The 22790-nt window shown below is 31.5% G+C and overlaps 2 protein-coding genes and 1 long non-coding RNA gene across 3 annotated transcripts; 1 reads left to right on the top strand and 2 right to left on the bottom strand.

The window, feature by feature from the left end:
• Window positions 1–7190: 7190 nt before the first annotated feature.
• On the top strand, window positions 7191–11036 carry LOC108450474 (psbP-like protein 1, chloroplastic). Its single transcript, XM_017748115.2, has 8 exons — window positions 7191–7397; window positions 7504–7627; window positions 7808–7888; window positions 8014–8096; window positions 8259–8381; window positions 8473–8544; window positions 9899–9995; window positions 10816–11036. The coding sequence occupies exons 1-8, from the start codon at window positions 7332–7334 to the stop codon at window positions 10917–10919; spliced, it is 750 nt and encodes a 249-aa protein (XP_017603604.1). The 5' UTR covers window positions 7191–7331; the 3' UTR covers window positions 10920–11036.
• Window positions 11037–17040: 6004 nt separating this feature from the next.
• Window positions 17041–17980, bottom strand: LOC128293278 (uncharacterized). The gene is made up of 2 exons (XR_008283435.1): window positions 17804–17980; window positions 17041–17409 (listed from the first exon to the last, which is right to left on the bottom strand). It is a non-coding gene; the product is annotated as an uncharacterized LOC128293278 (long non-coding RNA).
• A 1963-nt stretch (window positions 17981–19943) lies between these two features.
• LOC108451282 (uncharacterized) lies at window positions 19944–20471 on the bottom strand. The gene is made up of 2 exons (XM_017748987.1): window positions 20232–20471; window positions 19944–20183 (listed from the first exon to the last, which is right to left on the bottom strand). The coding sequence occupies exons 1-2, from the start codon at window positions 20469–20471 to the stop codon at window positions 19944–19946; spliced, it is 480 nt and encodes a 159-aa protein (XP_017604476.1).
• Between the last annotated feature and the right edge of the window lie 2319 nt (window positions 20472–22790).

Raw genomic sequence — 22790 nt, 5'->3', positions numbered from 1 at the left:
TTATTCATAAAATCATCAAAATCAGGATGTTCAGTCCAACCTACCAAAAACTGAAAGGGTCTTTCTCTAAGTAAAATAACCTTCGGATTTTGATTCAGAAGAAGACGGTGGTTAAACTTGATCTTAGGTAATTGAGTAACCAAAATATTAGGGAAATTACAAATCCATGCTTCATTACCCAACGCACGATCTAACCTTTCAAAAACACACCCTAATGCCAAGTAAAAGAAGATCCTCTAAAACCCAAATCGTTCAGCTCGGCTTTTTCCACAAATTCTCCAAACTAGGGACATCTCATTCCATTAGTAAAACCACCGAACTTTTTAGAAGAAGATAGGATTGTGTTGAAGTCACCAATAGCAATCCATAGAATATGACCTGATGAAATCAAAGACCTTAAGACATCCCAAAGATCTTTACATTTTTACCGATTGGGGTTGGCATAGACAAAAGAAATAAAGAACGGATGCGTAGAGGACATTTGCCAAACTTAGTCAGAATAAACTGAGGATTACTACGAACCACCTCGACACAGATTGAATATTTCCAACCAACCCAGATACCTCAAGAGTAACCAATCGCCTCTACTCGATGAGAGAACTAGAAACCTAACTTTGCAATAATGCTATCAGCTTTAGCTTCACAGAATCTTGTCTCAAGCAAACAAACTATATCTGGTTTATGTTCCAAATTATATTCTTGAAAATTTTGAGGGAATTTAACACTGGCACAACCTAGGCAATTCTAAGAAAAAATTGTAAAATTCATAATAAAAAACAAAAGGCTAGGAATCATACCATTACTGCCGAGGGACTAAATCCCCATCAATGGTTAAACCTACGGCTCTCGAATCATCATTAACATTTTAACTGTGATTTTGAGTAGAAAGGAGTTTCGCCATCACCTCTATGGACTCTATTAAAGGAATTCGTGCACTACTAGAAGATTTAAAACTACTCCCTCGTCCTTAAAGAGCATTTAATTCTTATGGCTACCACAATTTTTATTAATTCTTACGCTACTCTTTCTATCTGTAAAATCGGATTTATCTGTACCCGAACCTGAAACTAAAACCAAACTCGACTTCTCTACTGATTGGTTCCCAGATTTAACCTGTTGATCGAAAATAATATTTTCCTTAAAAAACACTTCAAAATGTTTTCCAGGATCTAGAATGCCTTCAAAAATTTGGATTTCAACTCTTTCAGACACTTCGAAAGCTGGGTTAAAATGAGCCTTAACCTTTTCTATATTACCAGAATTAATATTTTTCGAAACACAAAAATTTAAAGAATTTTGGTTATCACCTTCAACGCCCATTCCAGTAATTTTAGAAGTTTCCTACTCACTACCTGCATGCGTGCAAGAAAAAGAAATATTAGAATTTGATTTAAAAATTGGGCCCTTATTACTCTTACCATTTTCTTTTCCAATTCCATAGGCCTTTTGCCCAAAAATTTATCCAAACTAAAATTAAATTTCTGGCTCAAATCTATAACTCCCAAGCTATCCAAAGAAATATTCTTAGCAGACCCTAAAAGGGGTCCATGACCCATAGCACTCCCACGGCCTGCTTCAAATTTAGGCCCATAATTCTTCTTAACACCCATATTAGCCCTAACCTTAAGACTCCCGTCACCGATAGCCCCTCTCTCCCTCACTTTCTCCTGCGAAAAATTTCTATTAGCCACCCGCAAATCATTAACCTGATTAGGTGTTGAAAATCTAGATCCAAAAGAATCATTTCCAGATTTTTTCACGCCGCTAGCCTGATGAACGCATTGGCCACGCCGCGCCTTTCGTTCCAACAACATCTACGGCCCAAACTCCGGTCTCTTATCACCATTGGTTCTGCTACCAACGTCTTATTATGCCTCAACCACCACATTCGCAGATTGCCCCTAGGTTTGATCCACCACAACCGTCGGACAAAACTCTTTAACATGGCCATATTTACCACATGATAAACACACCATCAGGAGAGCCTCATACTCAACTTGTTAAACGGTACTATCCACCATCACCTGCAAAATCAACGGTTTATCAAGATAAATAAAAATGGCCAAACGAGCGAACCGACCTCTAGTTCTGTTTTCGGTTTGAAAATCTAGCTTGACAACTTTCCTAATGAGTCCGCCAATAGCTTCTATACTTTTCCGATTGTACAGTTACCTCGGAAGCCCTGGCAATTGGATCCAAGCTAACACCATACTAGGATATAGCTACAATCCAAGGGCCTTGGGTTAAGACTTTGTTGTAATCACCGATATCTTGAAACTTAACCAAAAAATAACCATTAACAGTATCCATAAGATGAAAAGATTTAGCAGGTTTCCAAAGACTAAGGATACAGTTATGGAAAGCGTTGTATCCGATATTATGCCTTAAGAGCTTGAGAACAATTGTTAAATCCATTTCTTTGAAAAGAATATTTTTAATACTTTCTGAAAAAGCAATAGTAAGCACTACCATGGTTGTACTCACGTCCCCTTACAGTAATTCAAAATCATTTTCACATCACTTAAAGGAGCCATTTCGATCTGATACAGAGGGAGAAGCTTCTCCCCCCAAAAGCATATCCTTCCACAACAATTTTGGAGACAAATCTGGACCTACAACCATCACAGCAGTCTCCTCTTCTACTCCTTCCTTGAATCTAACTTTCTTTGTGTTCTGATCCCCATCGAAACAAAGGACACCATCGCCACTGAAACTGGAGTCTTTCATTTTATAATGGATCTAAATTACACATTTATTCATTAAAATATGTTTAGTTTTTTTTTATCACTCAACTATCAAATATTACATTATGATTATCCACATTATTGAGTTGTAAATTGATATGTTGTATAAAATATTCTCATTAATTTATGATATTTCTTCTTGAGTTTTATAGTTTTAAATGCAAAATAGCCTAAAGTGGGGAACATTTTTAAAAATATATAGTATTTCAATAATTATAAATGAAATATTGTGAATAATCAAAATTATAATTTCTAGGTATTAATCAAGAGTAATGACTATTCATAATGATAAGTTGTGTGTTTTAAATACAGAGAATTATATCACTTGATTTTTAACAAATAATTATATCTATTCAAGTAATATTATTTGAATAATTATATCTATTTAAGAGATGTGATTATGTAGAAAAGAAACTTATTTAAAATTATGGCTTTATGAAGAGACATGAGAATTCCAATAAATAAGAGTGAAAATTTTTTTGGACGAGATATAAAAAATTCAAAAACAAAACTCATTTCTATTCTTCCTCCATCTTTTACTATTCTTAGATTGTCATGTAAAGAATTGCTACACAATTTTTATAGAAATTGATTTTCTTATTATAATCTGCTCAATCATTAGTAGATTATTTTCATTAGTGAAAAAGACAAATAGTTATTGAACTTTATTGTATCATTGAGGTTCATTTCTATATAATTATTTTCACACAATAGGAACAAATATACTCTTAAAGATAGTGGTTAATGTACACCTAAAAACCTTGTCGTATTGATGGGCTTTTTCTATTTAAGTAGTTTTTCATGTTCTATTTATGTGTTTGATATCTTCCTCACCAATAATTCAAAAGTTTTGCACTAATAATTTTTAAAGTTATATTTTATTTTGTAGTTTAGCCTTATTAAATTAAAATTTATTTAAATATTTAATTTAATAAAAGTTGCTAAAACTTATTCCAATGAACCAGGAATGATATTAGATTTTAGGGTTTGAAAATGAAATGACAAAAAATAAAGAAAAAAAATGTAAAAGTAAAACAGTTATATAATAAATTTTAATTGGAAATAACTGCCACCCAAAGCCATTTCACACAAGAATGGGATTTGAAATTTTCGTTTTTGGGATATATTCATTAATTGACTCCTCAACTATTGACAAGCATAAAAATAAACCCTAATTAGTTTTATTCTTTTTTCTAATTTAATGTAAAATTTGCAGAATGGGGCTTTCAACTTTTGTCACGCTTAATTTATTCCTATAACGTATTCTAATTCCGTTTTAAATCATTACAAGATTATAATAAGTACTAAAATTTGCTTATAATCATTTTTAAAATATACATATATTTTATTTAATTTGCAACAATTTTAATAAATAAATATAAAATTGATATATACAACTTAACCTCGAACGGAATAAAAAATTAATATAATATATATGGGTTACTTTTAGGGTTTTTCTTATATATATTCTTGAAAAAACGAATATATTTATTGGTTGCATGCATAATTCTAAATTAATTGTTTGTAAGAGAAAAAACCCCAAAAAGGGGAATCAAGGTAGAATTTACATGAACTAGCAAAATTTTATTATCTAATTTGACGACCAATAAAGCTATCTATATTAGATTACAGTACACGCAGATAAAAATAATTATATAAAAACTAATTACTAAAAATTATGTAACACCAAATGAAGTTTTTATTAAAATAGTAAACTTAAATTTTTATAAATAATAGTGTCATAAGTTTAAATATCATTTTGTGTATGTTTTCATTTATTTATATATAAATACAAAAAAACAATTGTAATCATATAATTTATTTTAAAAATATAATTTATTTTAATTATTTTTCAATTGAGTTGATACTTAATTATATCAAACTAAAATTTTAGCTATAGTTTAAGAGTTAAATTAATTATTAATCCTTATGCTACATACCATGTTTTCATATTTTTAAAGAATAACGAAAATTAATGAAAGAATTATTAAAATGTTGCAATTTGGTAACGTGAATTATCATAATGTAATTTTTTATATTTAGATAGCAAACACCTAAACTTAAATCATTTGTGTAGTTTAAAGAAAATGTTAATATATACTAGAGTTTCTATCACACGCATATGCGTGTGGAAATCATAAATTTAGAACATAAATGTGTGTTTGAAAATAACATATAATAAATAATGAAATGTGTGGTTTGAAACAAATTAATAATAAAATATTAAATATTTACGTTATTAAAAAGAAAAAATTAGATTAATTTGTTTATCATAATGTTGTCATCAATCTTGAGTTGGTATCGAGTTAACTAGTTACACCAACTCAATCAAATATATTATTAATATATACAACTGATTGAAATAATATAGTGTGTATAATAAGATTAAAATATATTAAAATATTAAAATAAAGCTTTAATTGAGTGGTAAATTCAAATTTTTACTAAAACTATTATCATGAGGTTCAAATCTTATCAGATGCATATTTTTTTTAAAAGTTAAAAATACTAAAATATCCTCGAATAATATTACTTATTTTAATTAAAGAATGACATTCATGTAATTTCCTAACCAATTAGTGCCTGGTTGACTCGTGACATCAACTCAGTCATGGGTTTAAATAATAGTATATATATGGAGGTACTTGAAGTTAGCAACTTGTACCCACTTTATACATTTTCTTTATGGACCTAATTGATACTTAAACTTAGAAACCACAACCCAACCTGGTACTTTTTTTAGGTATCTGATTAACATGATTAAAATACGCTCATGTGGCGTTAATAACCAATAACATGGTGATTCGTGGTAGCCTCACATTTTGACACTTGAGAAAATAAAATATTTAAAATTTATAAAATAAATTATATTTTTACATATGGGGAATAAAGTTGGACAATTGATTGTCTAGGTTCATTCACATATGGACAAACATTTGTCAAATTTCATTCTAGACATAATTCTTTTAATATTTTTATATATTTTAACTTTCCATTACATATTATATTTTTATATTATTATTTTGATATTTACAATATATAAAATCTAAAAAAACTAAATATATATAAACTTGTAAAAATATTAGAAATATTTTTCACACTAGAATGAACCTAGACAATAAGTTGTCTAAATTCATTTCAAACATGTTTTTGAGTACTTGTATATATTTTTATTTTCATAAAATATTATATTTGTATATCATTATGAAATTAAAACATATATAACATCTTATGTTTATAAAATATATTATTTCACATAAAATTTATAAAAATAAAAATATATTAGATTTTATAAAATATATTTTTCCAAATATATAAAAATATATATAATTTATATAAAATAAAAATATAAAAATGTATAAAATGTAAAATATTATAAAATATCAGATTTTATTTATTTTAATTTAATAATATAAAAATATGTTCATAATATGAAATATTAAAATAAATAAAATTACTCAAAAAACATGTCTAGAATGCATTCGGTTGTCCATATGCAAATGTATTTAGATAAACTGTATCCATATTCATTCTAGTGCCAAAAATATTTTTAATATTTTTGTAAATTTATAAATTTTAATTTTTTAGATTTTATATGTTTTAAATTTCAAAATAATAATAAAATATAAAAAATCTGATATGTTATAAAAATAATATATATATATACATATAAATACTAAAAGCTATTCTAAAATGAATAAAAATTTAAACGCCTAAAATGAAATATTGCCACGTATTACCATGCTATTAATTATCAAGTACACGTTAATATATTTTAAGAATGTTAATTAAGTGCTTATAAAATATCAAATTAATTTACTATTTTCAATTTTAAGCACCAAGGACTCCTTTTAATCCCAACTCACCCTAACGGGTATATACCCCTTTATGCTAACCAAGTCACATTTGGGAAACAATTCACACCATCAATGTCTCGCGGCTTGAATATTTTCTAGTGAAGGGCCGATTTACTTTAAACCTCCCTCCCAGCTAATAAAATTATAACAATCCCAAAAACCACTTAAATATTTTCCATAATATATTTTAATAAAGTAATAATAGAATTTTGATATTATGAATCATTCTTTAACATAAATATAATTTTAATAAATTTTAAGTATTTTAATATATTCACATTTTAATTTAATATCTTTAATAATTATTTAAATTTTAATTTTACTATCTTTTTAATTTTATATTTAAACGCATATCACATCATTAATTTTAATCTCAATTATTAAAATAACTAATCTTATCCTCAAAGCTATTTCTAATATCAAGTTTACGGTGCAAGGAAGCTCAAGTCTGAAAATTTTTTGTACAGAAAATGGTTACAACTTAGCAAGATATCTTAAAATGAAAAGAAAATTAATAAGAGAGAAGGTGAGTCGAATCCAAATCCAACAAACCAAAATCTAGTAGACTTCAAAAGGGCTTATATACGTGTGACATGAAAAGCCACTTGCACGCTTTCTCAATGGATAACAACCAAAGATGAACAAATCTCCACCACAGAACCATCAATGAAGATTTCTACTTTTTTTTTCTTCACTAGTTCATATGAACTGAAACACAAAATATTAAACAATGGCAGCTTTGCAGAATTCTATGCCATCCCTTCATCATACATTGTTCACTAATTCCTCTCCCCAGGTTTCTTTTCTCATCAACATTGGCAGTCTATTTTGTTCTACAGCTTTGGGTCTTTTCTATTTTTTTTCTTTATGATTGGATTTTGCTCCTTCCATTCGTTAAACAGAGAGGGTTGCAGAAGCTTTCTCATGGAGCATTTCTTTGCTGTAAAACAAGTGTTTCTCTTCATGTCCGGGGTGAACATTTATCATCTCCACCTGCTGCTTCTTCTAGCTCTTCTCAGTTTCAAGGTGAATTTAATTTCTTCTTCTTCTTCTTCTTTTAATTTATTTTTCTTAATCCAGTAATTGTAAATTCTGGCATAGGGATTAGAGGTATTTGTGGAGATTTTATACAGCATTTCTTTATTATTTTTTTCTATATATATTAATGCTTATATTGTATTTCTTTTTTCTTTTCTTAATTTTCAGATAGTTGTGGGAGACGCCGAATGATTGCTGTTGGCATCACTGCTCCTTTGGTTTCAATTGTCGACCGAACTCCTATTGCATGTATGTGTATTAGATCCAATGTTATTATCCCATCCAATGTTTTTGGATCTAATTAAAATCAAGTCAACTTGCTTCTTTGAATAAAATTTCCTGATATGCTAAGAGGACACATTCATATGGTTCAGTTGCTGCAGAAACTAAGAAGGGATTTCTTCCAGTCACTGACAAGAAAGATGGATACACATTTCTCTATCCATTTGGGTGGCAGGTAAACTTTGTGCATTTAATTACCTCTATTCTATGGTACTCAGATTCGAGAGTGAGTATTATAAACAGTTGTGTCTCCGATTTAGAGTAACATAGTAATTTACGGATTCAATTTAATGAAAATTAGAATTGATAGTAACTAGTCTCACTTGCAAGTGTGTAGGAAGTAGTTATTGAAGGTCAAGACAAGGTGTTCAAAGATGTTATTGAGCCATTAGAAAGCGTTAGTGTGAATATGATACCAACCAGCAAACAAGATATTCGAGATTTCGGATCTCCACAAGAGGTTTGCCATGGATTGTCTATATTATATATCATCATATTGAGAACATAAAAAAAAAGAGTGAGATCTTAGTTCTCACGATAAATTCTCACAGGTTGCTGAAACACTAATCAAGAAAGTTTTGGCTCCTCCAACTCAGAAAACAAAGCTAATTCAGGCAGGAGAGGTTTGTTTCCTGCATTTTTGCTTGATTCAAAGATGGATTTGTTACCCTTTATTTTATTGTACTGCCTTTATTATTTTTGACTATATTGCTCTGATTCTTCATTCTTTAAAGTATTCATGTTCAACACTTGGTTCTGACGATGCATATCCAGACATGGATACAAGGCCTCATACATGAAAACACATCCTATGATAGTGTTTATATTTTCCTGGAATGCAGCCCTACTTTTATCTGGACAAGTTTCTCAACTAGTTCATCTAATTACCCTCTTGTAGTGTTCCAGGGATTGTTATGATATGTTGTTTGGACCTGCATGTTTAGGTGTCGATCATATTAAGATGGTTTAACAATAAGCGTATTTATGATGTGCTCATGTTATTTTCACATTTTACAATCATGTTTGATGCATCGATATAAACTTTGACAAAACATAAGATTTGAATGGATTGATGTGTTCATGTTGTGTCATCTTATAGTTATTTTCATGTAATGAATTAATGTTCTGTCTAATTAGCTGATCCATTCGTATCATTTATAGTATATGGAATTGCTAAATAGACTTTCAGCTTTTGAATGTCAAATACTCTCCTAATTTATGTTACTCTAACTCTTCATTTTTCTTGAAATATCTGTATTATATATTTTTGGACATAGCTACGAGGATATGATCATCCAACACCCTTAAAATACAGGGAAAGGATTGTATGAAACAGTGACGCCACGTCATCTGTATCCATTTCCAATAATTTTATGCCACATCAGTACTCTTATCCTGAATTTCAGAATTTTATCCTGAAAAAAATCAAATCCAAATTAAAATACTAAAATTCAGAATAAAATATTGAAATTCAAGATAAAAATACTGATGTGGCATAAAACTATTGGGATGGGATACAGATGACGTGGCGTCACTGTTTCATACAATCTTTTCTCTAAAATACATGAGAAGTGAGAAGGGATTGTATGAAACTGTGATTCCACGTCATCCTTATCCCTTTCCAATAGAATAATGACAAATCAGATTTTTCCTCTTTATTTTCAGCTTTTTTAGTTGGATTTGAATTTTTTCAAGAGAAAAAAGTTGAAAATAAGAAGAAAATCTGATTTGTCATTCTTCTATTAGAAAATGAATGAGGATGACGTGGAATCACAGTTTCATATAATCTCTTCTCAAAATACATAGATAAACTTAGGTAAAGCTGAGCCCACTAGTTTCACACATACTTGTATCCAACACTCACACCCAAGCCCAAGCAGCATTGACCGTAGTCATATAGATATTAATATTCTGTTTGACAAATTAGAATTTGTATGAAAACATTATGGACTGACGTGTTTTGTACATATCTTACAGCATGATGTAGATGGAAAAACTTATTATACATTCGAGTTTGTCACTCAAGCTCCAAACTACACTCGGCATGCTCTCACTGCAGTTTCTATTGGAAATGGTATGTATGTTCTATATATATGCATGGTTACTATGTTATTCCATCTCTTCATTTTTCTTAAAATATCGTTTCCAACAGTTGTGTTGGATACAATTTTGGACACGGTTACGAGGATATTTTCCTCCAAAGGCTTAGATAAAATTGACAAACACTTGTTTGACACATACTTCTAACCCACACTCACACCTAAGTCTGAGTAACATATCATAGTTATGAAATTTGCTTATAGCATCCATAAATTGTCTTATTGTTTAATTTGTTCTCATTGGCAAAAAATAAAAAATAAAAGTTCGTAATTTTATATGAATACTTTAAGCACATGGAAAGTACTCTTTGTTCATTAAGTCTAGAACTTAGCTCATTTAGTTTATGCAGTTATTTATAGGAGTTAGTATTTAGCTGGTTTTGGGTTTGAATCTTATCATGTGCCACCCATCCATGGCTTCAAATTATAGACTTGTAACCCTGAGACTAGCTTAATTGATTCAAGTAGGCATTTTAAGAAACGATGTTTAAAAACAATTTTGATATTCGAATGCCAGCATCTGCAATCCTTTTTATCCCAAACCACAACTTCTTTGGTACCAAAGAAACAAAAATGGTAAAACATAAGAGACTACGACTACTTTCAATCCATTAGAGCTAGAGATTTGGAATCTGGGATTGTCAAATGCCCGAGTGAATTTGTGTCCACGAGAGTAAATGAAGTCTTGATCTTTGTACATCATTTTCATACTTTTGTTTATTCCATCATTTTCCTATGAACAATCAATCGATTGCATAATGTTCTCTTGTCTTCTTTTATGACATGTTTTCTCAGGTAAATTTTATACATTGACAACCGGAGCAAATGAGAGAAGGTGGGATAAGATGAAAGAGAGACTACTCACTGTGGTGGACTCTTTTAAGATATTCAATGTTTGAAGCATGATTGTGCAAAACTTTAAAAACAATCATATTAGGAAGAACAACATATATATACTTCTTGATTGAGAGCATTGTGCATTTTTCCGGAATTGTATAAAGTCCCAGTTTAATCTATTTCTTCACTCTTTTCTTTTCTTTTTCCATTATTTTCCTCCCCAACTCATTAATCATGTAAGTCAAGATTTTGGTTGTGTCAGATAGGTGGTTATTGTGCATCTATATCAGCATTTGAAATCTAAATCATATTTTCCTCTTATAAAGTAAAAATGATTTAATTACTTAACATTTCACCGTATGACTTCTTAAAAAAAAAATTTGCTTATTCATTTCTAGCCTTAAATATTCATACCGTAAGAATAAGAGGGGATTGGCCAGAGTATTTCTCTTTTTTTTTTCTTTTTTTTTTTGAGTCTTGTTTAGGGAATGTAGAAGATTCTTTTGGTAAGGTGAGGAGACGGTATTATAGAAACTAGAAGGGAAATAAGAAAAGAATATTATTTCTTATATTTTTACAATAGTGATACAACACCTATAGGTGATAGCAGCCCATCAGTCTAGGAGTAAATTAATCATTTCCTATTCTATACAAGTTGATTATTCTATAATTTCAATAATCTTACAGCTAGCATATTTTGAATTAATCTACTTTTCTTTTCAACACTCCCTCTCAAGCAGGTTGAAAAATATTTTCCATTACCAACTTGCCAATTAAATGATCAAACTTCTTGTAAGTATGTATGCAATTTGTTCAGTGGTTGGTACATATGACATACAAATCAGTCCCTTTCAATTTTTTCTTTGATAAAATGCTTATCAATTTTACATGTTTCGTTCGATCATGAAGAATAGGGTTGTGAGCAATTGCAATTGCAATTGTAGCCTTGTCATCACAATAGACTTTTATGGGCTAAAAACATGAAACTCTTAAATCTTTCATTAGCCTTTTAATGCACAAAACTTCACAAATACCATGGGCAATTATTCTAAGTTCGCCTTCAGCACTACTTTTAGCTACCATATTTTGCTTTTTACTTCTCCAAGTGACTAAATTTCCTCCAACGAAAGTATAATAACCTGATGTAAACTTTTGATAAATAGTGCTTCTAGCCCAATCTACATCAGTGTAGACTTCAACCAGCAAATGTTCATACTTTTTAAACAACAGCCCTTTACCAGGAGTCCCCTTTATATATCTTAGAATTCTATATATAGCTTCAAAATGATATTGTCTTGGTGAATGCATGAACTAACTTACTTACAACAAATGTAATATCTAGACGTGTATGGGATAAGTAAAGTAGCCTCTCAACAAGTCTTTGAAACTTGTTAACATTCACCACATTTTCACCTTCAGCATGCTCTAATTTCAGGTTGGGTTCAAATGGGGTTTCAGTCGATTTACATCCAAGCAAACTTGTCTCCTTAAGCAAGTCCAAAATATATTTTCTTTCAGAAAAAAAATTACCTTATTTAGATAGAGAGAATTCTATCCCAAGAAAATATTTCAGTGCTCCCAGTTCTTTTATCTCAAATTGTTTAGCCAATCTTTTCTTTAACTTTTCTAGTTCAATATGATCATCACCTGTCAATATTATGTCATCACATAATTGAAATAACTATTTTTCCTATATTTGAATGCTTGTAAAACATGGTATGATCTGCTTGAGTTTGACAATAACCAAGAGCTTTTACCGTCCTTTCAAATCGTTCAAACCAAGTTTTAGGTGACTGTTTGAGTCCATATAAAGACTTTCTTAACTTACGAACCTTACTTTCTCCTAACCCTTTATCAAAACCTGGAGGTAAACTCATGTAGACTTCTTTCTTCAAAATCCTCATTTAGAAAAGCATTCTTAATATCCAACTAGTGTAAGGGCCAATTTTGATTCACAGCCAAGGAAAATAAAATTTGAATTGAATTGAGTTTCGCAACGAGAGCAAAGGTTTCTTGATAATCAATGCCAAAGGTTTGAGTGAACCCTTTAGCAACGACACTTGCCTTATACCTTTATATATTTCCATCAACATTGCATTTCACGTTGAATACCATTTACATCCCATAGTTTGTTTATCTTTGGGTAAATTTACTATCTCCCAAGTATTGTTCTTCTTCAAAGCATACATTTCCTCCATAATTGCTAACTTCCAATTTGGATCATCTAAAACCTCCTGGATAGTTCTTGGAACAAACACGTTAGACAATTTACTACCAAATGCTCTATGACAAGTTGAAAGCCTATGATAGGATAAATATTTACTAATAGGATGTTAGGTACATGTTCGAGTTCCGTTTTTGATGTCAAAATCAAAAGGTTTGTTGGAAAGAGATGAATCAGAATTAGAGACAGAAACAAAAAAGAAAAAGTGGAAAAATCAAAATAGGATCGAGATTACCAGAATCAGGTGTAGAACTTTTCCTTAAGGATTTTGAATGGTTTTTTGTTAGAGTGACCGGCAACTCATTACCTTTTTTTTTGAGTTTTTTTTTGTGAATAAATCAAGAGCTCATGTTTAGGATTGAATTTGTCCTTTTATAGTATTTCTCCCCTTATTCGTGACTCATGTAACAGATTAGGATGTTCCTTATGCCTAACATCTTTAGCAACTTTTTTCTAGAAATGATGATAAATCATTACAAACATGATTTGACAAGAATGGAGAATTTTCCCCAAAAATTTTCACTTCTCTTCCTTGCTGCCCTTGCAATAATTTTGTAGGAAAATAAGGTTGGTTTTCGAAAAAATGTGACATTTATGCTTACAAAAAAGGTTTTAGTTATTGGATTGTAACACTTATAATCTTTTTTTGTTTGAAGCATACACAATGAAAACACATTTTTTCGCTCCCGGATAAAGTTTAGAACTTGTTAGGCATGTGAACAAAAACAACACACCCAGAAATATTTAATGGCAAATCTGAATAAATTCTACACTCAGGAAAAATCCTTTTAAAATGATCTACATGTATGACATATTTCAGAACACAAGTAGACAACTTATTGATAAGATATGGTGCAGTCAAAATAGCTTTTCACCACAAATATTTTGGAACTTGCATAGAAAACATAATGGCATGAGCCACTTCAAGTAAATGTTTAATTTCCCTTTCTGCAATTCCATTCTATTGAGGAGTATCACGACAAATAGATTGATGTAAAATACCTTTTTCTTTTAAAAAATTTCCCAAAAGATCATTGAAATATTCAGTTCCATTATTAGAACGAAGGATGTTGATTTTTTACTGAAATTGATTTTCAACCATTTTATAAAATTCTTGACACACATTCTTTACTTTTAATTTTTCATGCATCAAGTAGGCATCTATGTTTGATCATCAATAAAAGTAATAAATCATTTTTTTCCAAACATGGTGGTAACCTTGGAAGGTCTCCACACATCACTATGAATTAGGTAAATTAGTTTTGATGTACAATATGGTTTTGTAAGATAAGTTTCATGATGACCTTTAGATAAAATGCAACTCTCACATTGAAAAGAAGAATAAATCAAAATTAAAAAAAAAAATTGGAAACAAGCATTTTAAATAGGAAAAATTAGGATGTCCTAATCTATGATGCCAAAGCATAATTTGGTCATGAACAGAACTTGAACTAATACTATTCAAGCCTTGAACTATTTTATTCGCGAAACAATTATCATCAAAATAATAGAGGTCTGTTGGTGTTAGACACACTTTAACCGGATGAAGTAAGAACTTCAATCTGGACTTTAACAGCAACGTATTTTACCCGGATAAAGAATGAAGGAAAAATGCTTGGAGTTCAAGCTTTGAGCTACTGCCAGGAATGAAGAACAGAATTTTGAAGGCAAAAAAAGATGGAGCATATGGAAAGAAAATCTAATAATTTCATTCAAAAAGAAACTTTGGCTCAAAGCCATTACATATACCAGACTTTGGCTGGTCAAAAACAATAAATTCATCACCTAAACACTACCTAACTCCACTTATTACATTGGAGCTAGGTGATATTACTTGCACATTTAAACAAAGCTGGTAACCAGCTCTTTGACCATCAAGTTACATCAACTTGTCATCCAAACATAATTCAAAATGAACTAAATTACAAAAACATTGTTAAAAGGTAACAAAATGAAACTGAGATGAAACAATGGTATTAACATCTCATGTTGCATGTATTTTACCCGGGAAACTTATGTGCATGGATTCTTACACGTACTTTACCCGGACAACTTATGTGCATGAATTCTTGTGTGCATGAATCTGCATGAGCTGCATGGAGGCCAACTTTTCTGGTTCAAGATGCATACTTCATCCGGTAATAATACAACAGTTTGATCTCTTTCCTTCACAGTTGCATGCATGGCTCGGGCTGCTTCTTGACATGTTGGAAATTCACATGCTGCATGCAGGCCAATTTCCAACACTCCTCCTTGGCTTGCATGCTACAAACTCTTGTTCATTAAGCATTCTCTGATGATTTGGTTCACTAAATCATTTTTCTCATCTCCTTTTGCTTCCAAATCTCTTTGAAGGTCTTCGACCATTTGCTTCAACTCCAATTTTTGATTCTCCATTTCATTCAATCTTTCGGATGACTTTTGTTTCTTTCTCTCAAACTGCAATTCCAATTTTTCCTTCTGGATATGAAGAGATTCCAGCTGCTGCTGTAATGTGTTTGGCTCATCCATTAACCTCTGTACTTGATTTGATGCTTCATCACTTTCAAATGCAAAATTTTCTTTCAACAGAACCTTCTCAACTTGCAACGTTTCCTTCTCTGATAGCAGATTATGTTCCTGGGTAGTCAAGTTCTTCACACCAGACAATGATTCACTGCTATCATCCTCAAGTTTCTTCGTGAGAATAAAAATTTCTTTTTCTCTCTTTTCTAACATTATTTTGAGTTCTGAAATGCGGGATTGAAGTCCTATATTTTGTTCTCCTAGTTTTTCTGTTTCACTTGCTTTGTTCTCTAACTACTCCGCCATATCTCTGTTAGTTACCTGCAATGATTTCAACTCAAGTTCCAAGCTAGTTACATGTGCCTTTAATTCTTTTATCTGAGGAGATGATTGGTTCCCATGCATATCATGCACCTCTTTGAGTGTCAAAAGTTTCCTTTCTTTCTCAACTGAATTAGTGAAATTTTCAACCAAATCTTCTTTGGTTAGTTGAGCCATTGACATGTAGTTGTCATGGCTAAGCCTCTTGTGACACAACTTGGATTCATTTGCAGCAGCTGTGTAGGCACTATCTGAACTCTTATTCCAGTCCACAATAAAACTGTTTTCTATCATAGCTACTATCATGAGCTTGGATCCACTAGGATCACTAATTAGGCATTCTTTGCCTTTGAATACAACTGAATAGCCCTTCTCAAATAGTTGAGCAATGCTAAGCAAATTTCTATCAATTTCAAGCACTAACAAGACATTTGTAACAAGTTTAGTACCTGTAGGAGTGTTTATCAGCATATCTCCTTTGCCTTCAACTTTTATGAAGTGTCCATTTCCGACCTTCACATTTGTTTTGAAGCTTCTGTCAATTGACTTAAAATTGTCAGCATCAGGGGTCATGTGGTTTGTGCAACCACTGTCTATGAACCATCCATTTGTGGCTTTTCCTTTTGCAGCTGAGTAAGAAATTGCAAAAACTTGTTCTTCTTGGTCATTGTCTTCTTCTACTACTTGAGCTTCAGCTCTTGGCTGCTGGGGTTGGTTGTATCTTAGTCTGCCTTTGTTTTTGCAAACCCTTTCTATATGACCCATCTTCTTGCAGAATCTGCACTGCACATCAGGCCTAAACCAACATACTTTACCCGGATGACTTACCCTTTTGCAGTGTGGACAGGGTGGATAGCTTCTTACACCATCTACTTTAGGCTCGTTTGACTAGGTATTCTTGCCTTTGTAGGCAGAGGTGCTCGAGGCAGACTTGGCTTCGGCTTGAAAGGCACCTTCTTGGTGCTCCTCTGATCTGCTGGCCCTCCTTTGCTCTTGTGCATACAGAGCATTGATCAGCTCTGTTAAAGAGATGCTGGTTAGGTCCCTTGAGTCTTCAAGAGATGAAATTTTTGCCTCATACCTGTAATAGCCCAAATTTAACCGGGCCTTAAGACTAAATGAAAATAGATAAATAAATAAATATTTATTTATTAAACAGTCCAAGTTATAAAGCCCAAACAGTAGGCCCAAAATCAAAACTACCCAGCAAGCCCTATTACACCCGTAACCCAAAATACCTAAACCCGAATCTGAAATAGCCCAAAAAGCCCAAAAGACTTAAGGTAAATAGGAAACCCTAGGGTTTCCTAAATATTGTGGCGCCGCAAGAGGTTCTAGAGAATTCGGGGAGCGTCTGTTCAGTCCCCGAAATCGAGGCCGCCATTAATGCGCTGTCCCAAGGGTCTTCAATGCTCATCAGTGCCCCGGTCACCGATCGTCCCTCTATCCAGGCCCGAAATCGCGCCAGCAGCGCTTGAATCATCGAGATCATCGCGAGTCACCTGCAAGAAAAGGAAACAAACAGCAGATACGCGAAAAAGCAGAGCAGGAAAGGGCAAGAAAATCATAGCATATCAGTCTAAGGTACAGAGGACAGGAAAATGGAAAGAAATCATAGATTTCTTTCCCAGAATATGTAAAGGATTAAGGCTACAAAGCCTTCTCTTTCACTTGTAAATAGAGGACACACATAGATATACAGAGAGAAAAACACAGAAAGATAGGGAGTTACAGACGGTTGTATTCATAAAAAACAGAAGAAATAAAAGACAGTCTTTGTTTTTTTAAGGTAATCGAATCACTTTATTATTATTTTCCATTTACATGTTTATTTTCTGGTGTGAATGCGCCGATCTTAGAATATAATCAAAGGAAACAAAAAGAAAATGGAGTTACCTTTTTGATTGGCTGCGAAAAATAGAGTTTTGAAAACCCTAACCGCCGTACGTGACGGCATCAAAGGCGGCGCATGAAGCGCGTGCACGAATGCAACCCAGTGGCCGGAGGACAGAGCCGGGGTCTCTCTCTTCCCCTCTGCAAAGAGAATTTTAGTTTTTTTTAAAACTTGGGTCACAAATGATTTTAAAACTAAAGGTTTAACTTATATAGCATAAATGAAACGACGCTGTTTTGGCTTAATCCAATAAGCATAAAACGACGTCGTTTCTAGGCACGGGATCCGCGCGTTGACTTGATTACCCGGGGAGGATTCTCATGTTTTTGAGGATTGGGTTAATTACTCAACCGGTCCTTCCATTTTTCTTTATGTTTACAATTATGTTTTATTTTATTTATAATTTAGCTTTAATATTTTGTTTCAGTTTTGATTTAGTCCCTGCAATAGCTATTTTAAACCCCGATTTAAAACGCTGTCGTTTTGGGGAATAGGGCGATTTGCCCAATGAGTCCCTTTTGTTTTATGCATGTTTTAATTAGGACCTTAATTCAGTTTTATTTTTTTTAAAATTCGCCCCTGAAATTTTATTGAACTTCAAGTTTAACCCTATATATTTATTTCATTGTTATTATATAAATATAAATTTTTATCTGCTTTTATTTTTAATCTTATTCTTATATTATATATTATATAATTATTTTATTATTTATTATTCATATTATTTATATATATAATATATTATTTTTACATATATATTTTCATATTATATATTATATTTATTTTATATTATTATGTCATTTTTTTATACTATTATATATTTTTTTATCTATATTATTATTATCAAAAGTTTTAACTTGTATTATACACTTATTTTTATTTTTATGTTAATAATTACTTTACTTATATTCTATTATTACACATTTTGAAGATATTATAATAATACATATATTTCATCATTAATTACTTATTTCATATTATTCTAAATTTATATTTGTATATATTATATAATTATTCTATTATAAATATAAATCCTTTCACATATTTGATATTTTATACATTATTTTTCTAAACCAATATATTTTTATTTTATACATAATTATTAATCTTTTATAATTTTTTATTATATATTATATATTAAATACTATTTTAAAATTATTATTAAATATCATTTTTTATAAGTATATTTTGTTAACAATTACTCACTTTATTTTATATTTTTATTCTTTTATATATTTTTATTGTATATATATCATTTATGTATTAAATGTTATTTTCTAATTATTATTTGATGTTATATTTTATGAACATGTGCATTGATACCTTTTTTATATATTAAATTGCATATCATGCATCATTTCTTAATTATTACTTTGTATGTTTGTATGTTTTGCTTATTCATTTTCAATATATGCTATGTGTATCATTATATATATGATGTTATGTAATTTTAAACCTGTATGTATATAGTATATGATCTTTGTATTATTGCCATTGTATCGTTTAAAAGCGTGTTTTATTCACTTATTATTGCAATATTCTATAATGATAATATGTTCCATCATGCATCGGTTTTAAAAAGAGACTTCAAAGTTTTCAAAAATAAAAAAGGCAATGCTTAGTATTTGGAAGCTTCGAGAAAAGTAGTGCCCTAACTTATTGGGTTGCAACTTTTCTCGTTGAGTTTGAATAGTCAAGTACCCTTCTAAGTTTTTAAGATTTTCAAAATACGAGCAACTGTCTTGGAATTTCAAAGCGTTGTATCCTAACTTATTGGATGTGGCGATTTGTCGTTTCGAGATAGGGATTTCCAAAAGGTTAACATAGTGTCAATGTTTTGATACAAGTGAATCTCAATTTTCAAAATCAAGATATTTTAAAGAGGATTGTATCTTAAAATTTTTAAATTTCCGACCTTAAAGACATTTGATAATTAATTAGGTACCAATTTTTGGCCGTTACGAGGGTGCTAATCCTTCCTCTTACGTAACCGACTCCCGAACCCGTTCTTTTATTTCGTAGACCAAAACTAATGATTTTAAAACAAAATGTTTTAAAGGTGATCCAATCACACCTAAAAAGATTGGTGGCGACTCCCGTTTTCATTTTTTAAAATCGATTCCCATTTTCCAAAACTCGATTTTAAAAATGGTCTCGACAATACCTTTCTGGTAAGGTAGAGAGCACTTTCTCCACAATCCTTGCCTCATCAAATTGCTCACCAAGGAGCCTTATGCTGCTAATTACAGCCATGATTCTGTCAGAATACTTCTTGACAGTTTCTTCTTCCTTCATCTTCAGGTTCTCGAACTCCCTTCTCAGATTCAACAACTGCTGCTGCCTTGTCCTCTCAGTACCTTGGAACTCCTCCTTAAGTTTGTCCTAGGCTTGTTTTGGTGTTTCACAAGCCATGATTTTAGTAAAAATTACATCAGAAACACAATTCTGAATGCATGACATGGCCTTGTGCTTTTTACTTTTTTCTTCAGAGTACTGCTTCATTTGAGCCACTGTTGGATTTGCTCTCAATGGTTCTGGTTCAACATCTGAGTTAACTACCTCCCATAGATCAAATTCTTGGAGGTAGGTTCTCATCTTGACTACCCAAATGTGATATCCTTCTCCATTGAAAACTGGAGGTGTAGCTGGTGAGAAGCTTGATGAAGCCATCTTGTTTTATATTGAATATGAAACAGGTCCTCTAAGAAATGAGCTCTTGATACCAATTGTTGGTGTTAGACATACTTTAACCGGATGAAGCAAGAACTTCAATCTGAACTTTAACAGCAACGTATTTTACCCGGATAAAGAATGAATGAAAAATGCTTGAAGTTCAAGCTTTGAGCTACTGCCAGGAATGAAGAACAGAATTTCGAAGGCAAAGAAAGATGGAGCATATGGAAAGAAAATCTAATAATTTCATTCAAAAAGAAACTTTGGCTCAAAGCCATTGCATATACCAGACTTTGGCTGGTCAAAAACAATAAATTCATCACCTAAACACTACATAACTCCACTTATTACATTGGAACTAGGTGATATTACTTGCACACTTAAACAAAGCTGGTAACCAACTCTTTGACCATCAAGTTACATCAACTTGTCATCCAAACATAATTCAAAATGAACTAAATTACAAAAACATTGTTAAAAGGTAACAAAATGAAACTGAGATGAAACAGTGGTATTAACATCTCCTGTTGCATGTATTTTAGTCGGGAAACTTATGTGCATGGATTCTTGCACGTACTTTACCCGGACAAATTATGTGCATGAATTCTTGTGTGCATGAATCTGCATGAGCTGCATGGAGGCCAACTTTTCTGGTTCAAGATGCATACTTCACCCGGTAATAATACAACAGTTTGATCTCTTTTCTTCACAGCTACATGCATGGCTCGGGCTGTTTCTTGACATGTTGGAAATTCACATGCTGCATGCAGGCCAATTTCCAACAAGGTCGTCGATCATCCTAGCATTGCCAATCATCCTCTCCAAGTTTTGGCCTTGAACCTTACAATGAAAATCAAAGAAAATAACACAACAATTAAAATTTTTAGTTAATTTGCTGATTGATAATAGGTAGTAAGAAAAATTAGGAACATGCAAAACAAATTCAAGATGTATATCCTTTAAATTTTTTATTTTTCTTTTTACTGCAATAGACGAAAAATTACCGTTTGCAACCCTAACTTTTTCTTTCAATGAACAGGCATAATAAGTATCAAACAAGTGTGACAGAGAGGTCATGTGATCAGAAGCTCTTGAATTAATGATCCATGGAAAAAAATTTTGACTACAAGATAGAGCATTAGAGTTGCTATCTATTTGAGCTAGAGAACCAATAGGAATACCATATGAGGAATTGGATTTTAGTAGTTTTAGAAGCTGATCAAGTTGCTATTTACTGAACGGACCTGTCAGTTTCACTTGTAAAGGAAAAAGTATTATTAGGCTTATCGCCGGATCTTTTTCTCTTCTAATTTGTTGGTTTGCCATGAATTTTCCAGCAAGTTTCTCGAGTATGGCGTAGTTTTTTGCAGAAATCATACCACATTTAAGACTTTTATCCTTGCTGCCTCAGCTGGGCTTTATTGGCATCAAAAGTCATTAGGGCTGAACTCTCGAGTGGTATAGAAGACTCTTTCCAAGCAACGTGTTCCTGCGACTTTCTTCTCTTCTAACTTCTGCAAATACTTCACCAATGGGAGGTAGAGGCTCCCAACCTATAATTCTCTCCCTTACTTTATCAAATTCAACATTTAATCTAGCAAGAAATTTGTAAATGCGATGGTCTTTTGCCATCTTTTTATAGTTCTTGCAGTCTAGTCTTTTGGAGACTTCCATTCATAATCATTAACAAATCCAAATCTTGTCATAATCTTTTCAATGAATTGAAATACTTAGTGATGTTGTCCTCTCTTTGATGAATCTCTCCAAGTTTGATTTTTGGAGACTTCCATTCACTTTCCTCTTTTGATTTTTTCCATGATAATGTTGCAACATTGGAAACATTAGTCTTTAATTTGACCATAAAAGCAACATAATTGATTACATTCTTTTAATAATCTCCTTCTTCACTTTCTGTTTCCTCATTACTTGAGGTGACATTAAAGGATTTCATTATTTTCTTTTTCAAAGTGTCATCACCCTTTACTTGAATATGGCCAAATCCTTTACATTTATGGCACTAGACACTTCTCTTTTTTTTTCCTTATGAGACTCCTTTTAAGTTACCATAGTTTTTTATTCTATTCTTGTTGGTAAATTATTCTACATCTAGATTTTTACTTCTCTTAGATAACCTTTCAAAGGCCTTGTCAAAGCTTTTGGTGCAAAATGCCAACTTTTTTTCTAGTTATTCTATTGAGGAATAGGATTTTGCATTTGTTGCAATAAGGTTTCTGACATTGAATGGAACATTTTCTGTCATGCTTATCTCAAAAGTTCATAGTAAACCAATTAGCTCATCCAGCCTTATGGTATTGA

This window comes from Gossypium arboreum, chromosome 5 (genome assembly GCF_025698485.1).
Source record: "Gossypium arboreum isolate Shixiya-1 chromosome 5, ASM2569848v2, whole genome shotgun sequence".
NCBI lineage: Eukaryota > Viridiplantae > Streptophyta > Magnoliopsida > Malvales > Malvaceae > Gossypium > Gossypium arboreum.
This window is presented reverse-complemented; position numbering and strand designations above follow the sequence as displayed.

Excerpts from the sequence above, each read along its gene's own strand:
- LOC108450474 (XM_017748115.2), top strand. The coding sequence starts at position 7,332 with ATGGCAGCTTTGCAGAATTCTATGCCATCCCTTCATCATACATTGTTC. Across the intron at positions 7,889-8,013 it reads CGACCGAACTCCTATTGCAT|TTGCTGCAGAAACTAAGAAG; the intron begins GTATGTGTATTA and ends CATATGGTTCAG. Across the intron at positions 8,545-9,898 it reads AGCTAATTCAGGCAGGAGAG|CATGATGTAGATGGAAAAAC; the intron begins GTTTGTTTCCTG and ends CATATCTTACAG.
- LOC108451282 (XM_017748987.1), bottom strand. The coding sequence starts at position 20,471 with ATGGCTTCATCAAGCTTCTCACCAGCTACACCTCCAGTTTTCAATGGA. Across the intron at positions 20,184-20,231 it reads TTCAGAATTGTGTTTCTGAT|GACAAACTTAAGGAGGAGTT; the intron begins GTAATTTTTACT and ends AAACAAGCCTAG.